The sequence below is a fragment of the Trachymyrmex cornetzi genome, unplaced genomic scaffold (assembly GCF_001594075.2).
Source record: "Trachymyrmex cornetzi isolate Tcor2-1 unplaced genomic scaffold, Tcor1.1 scaffold321, whole genome shotgun sequence".
In the NCBI taxonomy this organism is placed as follows: domain Eukaryota; kingdom Metazoa; phylum Arthropoda; class Insecta; order Hymenoptera; family Formicidae; genus Trachymyrmex; species Trachymyrmex cornetzi.
Window position 1 is genome coordinate 317,775 of NW_017297908.1, and position 9,602 is coordinate 327,376.

Consider the following 9,602-nt stretch of genomic DNA (forward strand, 5'->3'; position numbering starts at 1 on the left):
AAATAACATAACATCATGTCGCTAACATAATATAATACATAATAAATTAATAGTAACATTTCTTAATGAGTAAATAATACAATGTATTGAATAGCTGTTGTAAAAATATAAGAACTCAGAAGAAAGGAGTAAATAATTATAACGATCTCTTAATTTTGTAAGAATATTCATGTCGTTCTAAGTCAAGTATAAGTAGTCCATTGAAAATAAAATTAACTTGCAATAACGAACATCTTGTCAGAAGAAAAATAAAAAAGGAGTTATGACCTATTGAAACTATGCTAAATATGCAAACACGAACATCTCTTATCCGATGAAAATGGAAAACAAATAAATTTATAAAAATCCATATGTGTATGAGCTTCAATATAATTAAACTATTTTGCACTTGCGAAAGCAACCGCTCTTGAGCACGTCAGACAACATAATGTACCGGCAGAAAGTCGAGAGAGGACAAGAACAGTGGAAAATTAAGAAAACAATATTGAATAAAAAAACGCAAAGTTTTCTTAAGTTAATCATTTTTGTAAGCATCGAATTTTTTAATTCATCATTGAGTTAGATATTTATAAAATAATTATACATTTTTTAAAACAGATCTTAAAAATTCGTATATATGAATTATCTTCTTAATAAGTAATTAATAATTATTCGCGTGAAGTATTTTTGATATTCCAACATTATGTCTTAATATTTATTATTCTTTTTAAATGATTCGTACTTAAATAAAGATTGATAAAATATTCCATATTCTTTATATAAAGATACATGTAAATTTTCAATTAATATCGCGAAACAATTTACGCTAAATACAGCTTTGGCTAAAAGTACTAAATATCTTGTTAATCATTATTTAATTTTTCAGTTAATAAATTAATTTAAGACATTACCGTTGCTGCAAATTATTCTGTGTTTCAAAAATTCTTTAAACTTAGTTATGTAATGCCGATCATACGACTTAAAATAAAAAATTTTAAATAAGTCTCAGAAATTTATTTAAAATATAAAATCGTAGGAATCGGTAAAAAAATTTATACGACTTATTTAAAATTAAAAAAATAAAATAGATTCGGGAAACTTATTTAAAAAACGCTAATAAGAAATAATTCAAAAGTGTAGTTATTTAAAATAATAAATACTGTAAATAACTCTTTTATATTTTTAATTTAAAATTGTTAAAATTAATCAAAGCTCTCACATTTTTTATATATATGTATACGTATGTATATATCAGTTATTGTTCATATTTTCCTCATCCGTTTATTTGATAACTCGCGCCACCAGTCGACACAGTAATGTACCGACAGGTCTGCTCTGTCTACACTTTCATGTCTGTACGCGCACGATTACGTCATATCTTTTGTGGTTATAACTTAAGGTGCGATTTCACGCTGACGCTAGACACTCATTTTCAGCGTCAAAACAGGTCACGTGATCAAAATTGACGCTTGGTATTCGTCAATTTTGATCATGTGACCTGTTTTGACGCTGAAAATGAGCGTCTAGCGTTAAATGAAAATCCAGCCTTATTGTTCTCTACTGTTTGTTGCACCTTTTCAACGGAAGCACATCTCAACGTGTCTTCCATATATTTACAATAAAGTGTTACAAGGAGAAGGCGTTCTTATCATTTTCATTCAGTTGAACCACACAGAACCTCAACAAAAATATATACTTTAAATAGCTTTATTCAACCCTTAGTACACCTTTTAGTTTTGGGTACCCTTACACACGGAGAGAATTTTTTCTTAAAGTTTACCGAAAATATGATAATCGTGAAACAACATTATATTTCGAAGAATGTTAATGTAAATCTCTCTCATTCATTAATAAAACTACAATAAAGTATAAAATCAGTTTGATTAATTTTACTGAAGTGCAAGTAAAAATTTTTTAAATACTGTGTTGTACCACATCTACCATATATTTTCAGGGTAAATTTTAAAAGAAAATTCTCTCCGTGTGTACTATATACACGTTGGGTCATTCGTGTTCTGGATTAATTTTCATCATTTTTATAAGCATATAAAAATTATTAAACGATTTTTATATATATTTTGACATCTTTAGAAAGTATTTATAAAATTGTATATAACAAATTGTATATGCTCCTTACGAAAATAAATCAGGTGCTCCTGATGAAAGTAAATCGCGCTGAAATCGTTGAAATAAATCTATCAAATTAATAATAGAGATTTCAACGATTTCAACGATTTATCATCAGAAGCACTGAAAAGAAAGAATGTTATGTAGTTTGCATCCCCTTCTGTAGGGGGCAATAACATGCGGGGGCATTTTGCAGTTACAAGAAAATGGCCCTTCTTATGTCCTCTCAGTTTTTTTCTCTCTCTGGTACTACTCTAGCAGTACCAAGCAGTATCAGCGTAAATATTTGTGGAATTTTAGGTTACTAGTTACATGAAAGACGTGAAAGTGTTTGCGTATTTACCAATAATATAATTAATCGTATTAATTAATTATATCATATATGTGATAATGAGTGAAAAACGTGAACGCGAAGGCAGTGATACGGAAGACGAATGGATTGGACCGTTACCTTCAGAAGCTGCTCCACAAAAGAAGCAACGAGGTTAACTAACCTAACTAAGACTGTTGTCATTAATTTTCCATAATTTTAATAAATGCTAAGTGAAATTCTATATATCTGTTACTGTTTTCTCACTTATTCTCCTGTCGAATATATGACATAGTTATTATCTAATAATTTAATAGGAATAAAAGTAAAAAATATGAAGCTTCTCTACAGAGAAAATTTGGATTTTTCTATTGTCTCTGAGATCTTTATTCTTTATGCTTAATATTTCTTGAGATAAAATGATTACGTCAAAAAATTATTTACTTTAAAAAATTATATATATCATTTGAAATTTTATTTCTTTTAATTTTACAGTCTTGGAATATGAACAAGTTTATATAGATAATTTGCCATGCTGCGAATGTTATGAAAAATCTTATATGCATAGGGATGTCATTACTCATATTTTAGTAACAAAGTTAGTATCGTAATAATAATTATAATAATGTGTAGCAGTTACTTTTCTCAAAATCTTATTTATATTTATTGATACAGGTCAAATTTCGTGATAACCGCCAGCTGCGATGGACATGTAAAATTTTGGAAAAAGCAGGAAGAATTAATAGAATTCGTAAAACACTTTCGAGCTCACTTAATGGCAATACAATCGATATCTGCTAGCTGCAATGGTGTTCATGTATGTTCAGTCAGCATAGATAAAACTATGAAAATATTCGACGTTATTAATTTTGGTAAGTATTAAAGTTTACAGGTGACTCTCTTTTCAGATGTAGAAGACATATTTAATTTATTCTGTCATGTATACTATTTAAGATATGATAAACATGATAAAACTGGACTTTGTGCCACTTTGCACTGAATGGGTTTATTCAGCTGGCGATGCTATAGCTGCTGTGGCAGTGTCTTCACAAGAATCAAATAAGATATATATTTATGATGGTCAGGGATCAAGTATGCCTTTACACGTATTTGAAAAACTGCATACTAAACCAGTTGTCATAATGAAAGTAAGTCAGGCTATAATAGAAAATCAATGAAAAGGAATATCAATGTTAAAATAAGAAGAGAGAATAATGCTTCTTGTTTTTGCAGTATAATGCTGTATATGAAACATGCATTTCCGTCGATAGAGCTGGAATATTGGAGTACTGGACAGGTCCAAAAATGGAATATAGATTTCCTAAGTATATATTATTTGAATCAAAATTGGACACTGACCTGTTTGAATTCGCCAAAAATAAGACTTATCCGTGCGGTTTAGCAATATCGCCTGACGGTAAACGGTTTGCGTCCCTCAGTGGAGACAGAAAAGTTAGGATCTTTAATTTCCGGACGGGCAAATTATACAGAATATTTGATGAAACACTGCAGAGATTTAGCGAATTACAACAAACTGTACAGCAACTTCCAAACATGGAATTTGGACGTAGGTGAGATGTTTGCATTTTGTGTAATCGAAGTTAAATTGCTTCCAATTTTTCAATAACTATTATTTTAATTTCTATTATTATCATAGAATGGCAGTGGAGAGAGAACTGGATAAAACCGAAACAAATTTGGGGAATATTATTTTTGATGAATCTGGTTATATTATTCTGTATCCTACCATGTTGGGTGTCAAAATGGTGAATCTTTACACAAATCGTTGTATTAAAATCATGGGAAAGCCAGAGAACATACGACCAATGCGGCTAGCATTATTCCAGGTATTCAATAAAAATCTTATCATTAAAGTGCTAGTCGTAAAGCAACAGATATAATAAATATGTAATTCAAAATAGGGAAAAGCGAGAAAGACTACTGCCGCATTAACTGTCGAGATGGAGGCTTCCGAAAATCCCACCATGGAAATGAATCGGCCAGATCCAACATTGTTTTGCACGGCTCACAAAAAAAATCGATTCTATATGTTCACGAGACGAGAGCCGGAAGACACAAAGAGTCAGGAATGCGACCGCGATGTATTCAACGAGAAACCTTCTAAGGAGGACATCATATCTTCCACGGAGGCCACAAACATGCAAAAGATATACGACACGGCGATAATCCATACGGCGCTCGGCGATATCCACTTGAATCTCTTCGGCAAGGATGTTCCCAAGACAGTGGAGAATTTCTGCGTTCATGCGAAGAATGGTTACTTTAATGGTCACATATTTCATAGAGTTATCAAGGGTTTCATGATACAAACGGGCGATCCAACTGGGACTGGTACCGGCGGTGAGAGCATATGGGGAGGCGAATTCGAGGATGAATTCAAGCCGAACTTGAAGCATGACAGACCATATACTCTGAGTATGGCAAATGCAGGGCCAAATACGAACGGCAGCCAGTTTTTTATTACATTGACACCGACAGTAAGTACAATTTTTAAAAATAAAGTTTCTCAGAAATTGATTATATATGTTCTTCAGATTTTACTTAAGTATCTTGTTCGTTTTTAGCCCTGGTTAGATAATAAGCATACCGTATTCGGCCGAGTTCACAAAGGAATGGAAGTCGTTCAAAATATCAGCCAGGTAAAAACAAATCCTAAAACTGATAAGCCTTACGACGACATACGAATAGTTAGTGTGACTGTTAAATAATTTTATATAATAAAAATCGAAAAACATTAGTCTAAAATGTATCAATACATTTCCTTTCTCAATAATTTCATGATCTGCATATTTATGATATTCATTTACTTTTGCACCATTTGATATAATAATCCTCTGGTGAAGTTATATGCTCCCGTGGCACAAGTGAATAAATTGACGCTGAACAAATTATAATTCTTTGGTATAATGACCAGTGAGTATCTAGAAGTGTGCAAATTCAGATGAGTCAGATCAATTAATTTTCTATAATAAATCATAAAATCTCAAATAAAAGATATACCTAGACCAAATAGCACCTGTAATCATAAGACTCGCGGTTTGGCTGAGAGAAATCGTATCTACAGGTCGATTAATATCTCCTATGCCTGCTATAACCAGACCCCATTTAAACGTTGGTGCCCAGAAGAATACGGTTGTAGGACCTGACAAATTGATTTTTTTCTCGAAACATTTTTTGATAAATTTAGACGTAATCTCCTCAGAGAAAATTTAATTGAACAGACCATACCTGCAGGATGCAAAAATGCAGTGCGAAATTTCTCGGGTAAGACCGAAGCGATCTTTAATATTAATCTCCTATAAGCACTGGGTGATGCCATAATTTCTTCCGTGTAAAACTATTGCTAAATTGAATAAATATATTTTATATAATATAAAAATTATATGAAATCATAATACAGCCTGTAAAAAAAAAATGTAAATAGCAGCTATAATATACATATATATCTCATACAATTTCGATAATGACTTAATGACTTCATTCAATATTAACATACACTGAGTACCAAATATTTTAATCGTCCATGCATCATTGTATTTATAAGTTTGAATTATTTGTGAAGCCTAAGAACTGCTGGCTAACATTCAATTAGTGTGCAAATCACTTTCTTAATTTTTAATTTTTGAAATAGTTTGCGAGATATTTTACACATACATTCTACATTCTTATTATATTATAATCCTAATAACCTATTTTGTAAATAAGAATTCATGAAGAAGCAACAATGAAAGAACTTGAAAAGAAAAAGAAAGGCAGCGAGATATCGAACAGCAGCGGAGAATAAACATAATATTTTATTATTTATTTATTATTTCCATATGTAGAATTAGTTACATAATTCTCGCAACAATTATATAGTCCACGGTATATGTACGCCACAGTATCAGTATATAATTTTTTTTGTATTAAACTGCAATTTCATGTCGACAAAATTAATATATTACTGTCACAAAGATAATATATATTTGGCCTGCAGTGTTAAAAAATGAAATACATTACAATTAAATTTAAATAAATTTCAAAAATAACATAGGAATAAAACTGAGATAAAATAAAATGTCGATAAAAATAAAAGATATATCTTGCAAGAAGAAATCAGGACCGTGCTGGAACGATATGGAAGAGCTAAAGTATCTGATATGTGCTATTGACAGTTGGTATGTGCAATTTAATTTAGGAAATTCCAATGAAATTCAACGATCAAATCGCGTGTTTGATAGAAGAGAAACAATTAACGTTTAGTTCCTGGCAATTATTAACTGTTCTAAATATTCAAAGTATGATAACATTTATAGTAAATGCCCAAGCATTCCATCGCCGCCGTCGCGCAGCATAATTTTGCCCCCGAGAGTTGAAGAAATTCCTTGCAAAAGTCTACCCAAGAGGCCACTTTGCATTCCACCACCTCGATGTTGTCCGATAATACCTGGGCCTTGTTGCTCCCGGTTGTCACTTCCGATACCTTACTGCAATCCTTACCATCCTTGCACTCCATTACCTTGTTATTCAAGCAAATAGAAGGATCAAGAAACTTAAGAAAATAAAGAAAACGTATAAAATTAACTCATTGATTGCCATGTCTTTTACATATAAATGATGTCCAATTTCATGAAAAACTCAGAAAGCCAAACACATTTTCGTTTTCATAATTTACTTCCTTTTTGCCTTAAAACATTTAAGATTTAAATATTAATAGAGTCTGTAATATTTTTGACATAAAAAAGTAAATTATGAAAAAAACATATTTGAAATATTTTACAAGAATATTTATGAAAGATATGCAATCAGTGTGTTAATACATTGTATAATATTTATTTTAACTTATGCATTATTTGTCATTTTGGAGTAAGCAACGACGAGTATAAAGGTCAAAAAGGAAACCCTTTCATGGCTGAAATAAAGGAAGGAAATTTATTACAAATCCATATAAAACATTCATATTTTGCTTGATTTTAACAAAAAATCTGTACGTATACGATCGACAGAATCTAATCAAAATATCGGATATCTTTTTCTCTTTTTCGGAAAAAAACGAGATCAATGCAGCCCCACAATGGTGGTCCATTTCGACATCATATGATCTGTTTTCTGTTCCTTCACTAGACTGCACTAGAACTTTCTCGTTTTCGACAAATATCAAACATATACCTATCTCACTTTAATTTCCAAAAGTGTAGTACACTAGTTTAGTCGCAGATAACAGACCTATAGAATAATATCGATAATCGCGTATTTCATAGGATTGCATGATATGTTCCAAATAAAAGCGTCACTACCGTTCTTATAAACAATATCAATGATAAATAAACACCATTATGATACAGACAGAATCATATTCGTACCTCACGCGCATTTATCATAGCTTAAATATCGATAGCAAATAACCGAGGCTATTTTGCCTACGAGATTACTTTGCTTGGTCGCTTGTGTGTTTATTTTGTGTGTTTATTTGTTCCCACCAACACAACAGGAATACCATCTATATTTCTGTATTGCTCGAGGATTCCGACGTTGGCGAACGTATCTTTATACTGATTACATTTTAGCATATATGCTGTCCTTTAAGTTTAGACAATTCGCGATCAAATTTCAGTCATCGCAGATTTCAGCGGAACCATTTTTTTTTTTCAGAAAAGTGCTATTACGATTTCCCGTACGTCTTGATTCTCTTGATCAAATGATTTTCATCTGCTACTGGAGTTGTATCTTTGATCTATTAAGGAGGAACACCACCCTTGAGACCCAAAAATGATATCTAATTTTGGCAATTTTTTGCATTAAACTAAATAAAGTCAATTAAAAATCATTTTTAAGGGTTTTACTATATGAATTTTCTTAAGAATAGAACTTAAGAGTACAAAAAATTTGTTTTTTTAATTTTTATCACACAAAATGACGAGTGCATAATGCATATGCGGTGTACACGGAATTTTTTACACATTTTGATGTGGAACAGAGAAATTTGTATATCTACATACTTAAAGCTGGAGAAATACGTAGGATTATTTTAAAATATTTATTTTTGTAAAAATGATAAATGTTAAATAAAAGTAACATTTTTAATCAAAAAAATTTCATCTTTAAATGTTAATAACAAAAAAATTTTTAATATATCGCAAAAATCCTACGTACTTCTCTAGATTAAATATCTGAGAGTAATCTGTGTAAATTTCAAGTGAACTGATTAAGAATTGTAAAAATTATCGTGTACATTATGTTTGTAAACCTCGTTTTGAGGAAAACGCGTTTAAAATTTTCAGAACTTGATTTTTTGCTTATAAAATTATAAATCTGAATTGCGCCTTTAGTCTGCAATGCCTGCGCCATACATTTTACAAGTGGCAATATCTATCTGCCAAAACCTGTTTCTTTGAAAATTTGAGTTTCCTTTTATCTGCGGAGCTCTGCTGCATGATATCCGCTTGGAGCAAATTCAGCAACGAGGAGATGCAAGATATTGGCTCTAATTATACAATTGATTATACCGACTTAAAACTATTGAAATATTATTCTTAAAGATATGAACTATAAATTTAAGTAAAAAATTTCGATTTTTTTCAAATCTCAAGAGTGGTGTTCCCCTTTATGTATCATGAATTTTTACTGCGCGGGAGATAGTTAAAATATTAATTAAATACAAATTGGTGTTTTTTCGGCGCGGAGGTAGCAAAGCGATTGACTTTCCCGTTACCAGCTGATATTATTAAGTAATTATTATTATTATCATTACTACTAACATGCTGCCTTATAAACATTCATAATCTACATTATTGACTACATTGTTGGCTTATTTATAATTCAGAGAAATAATGAGCTTACAGTAATATTTCAAGTAGACCGTTAGCACACACACATAGCACAAATATGACGCGAAATATTGGGAGGTCTTTGCAGAATTTTCTTTCTGAAACGCCAAAACTAATTTTACGCCTCGAAGCCACATAATCGTAAATTACATTCGTCTGTTTGCGTGAACTTACATATCAGATGCAGAGTATTACATTTGCATCTCATAAATGTAATTTTTTATCACACCCTGTCTCGTTATCGATGACTTTATTTCTGATATTATATCGCGCTGAGCTCTTATTTTATTCAGTGGCCTCATGAAATCATAACATCGTATTCGCTATGATGAGTCACATACAATAAGACCCATTCGAAA

The 9,602-nt window shown here is 31.1% G+C and overlaps 2 protein-coding genes across 2 annotated transcripts; one reads left to right on the plus strand and one right to left on the minus strand.

Annotated features, from left to right (window-relative positions):
- Positions 1-2,392: 2,392 nt before the first annotated feature.
- On the plus strand, positions 2,393-5,154 carry LOC108762824 (peptidylprolyl isomerase domain and WD repeat-containing protein 1). The gene is made up of 8 exons (XM_018510015.1): positions 2,393-2,590; positions 2,912-3,014; positions 3,092-3,288; positions 3,371-3,564; positions 3,650-3,987; positions 4,074-4,263; positions 4,339-4,914; positions 5,002-5,154. The coding sequence occupies exons 1-8, from the start codon at positions 2,497-2,499 to the stop codon at positions 5,143-5,145; spliced, it is 1,836 nt and encodes a 611-aa protein (XP_018365517.1). The 5' UTR covers positions 2,393-2,496; the 3' UTR covers positions 5,146-5,154.
- A 10-nt stretch (positions 5,155-5,164) lies between these two features.
- On the minus strand, positions 5,165-7,062 carry LOC108762825 (mitochondrial pyruvate carrier 2). The gene is made up of 4 exons (XM_018510016.1): positions 6,780-7,062; positions 5,666-5,774; positions 5,438-5,579; positions 5,165-5,358 (listed from the first exon to the last, which is right to left on the minus strand). Exons 1-4 carry the CDS (start codon positions 6,930-6,932, stop codon positions 5,241-5,243), a joined length of 522 nt encoding a protein of 173 aa, XP_018365518.1. The 5' UTR covers positions 6,933-7,062; the 3' UTR covers positions 5,165-5,240.
- Positions 7,063-9,602: the final 2,540 nt, after the last annotated feature.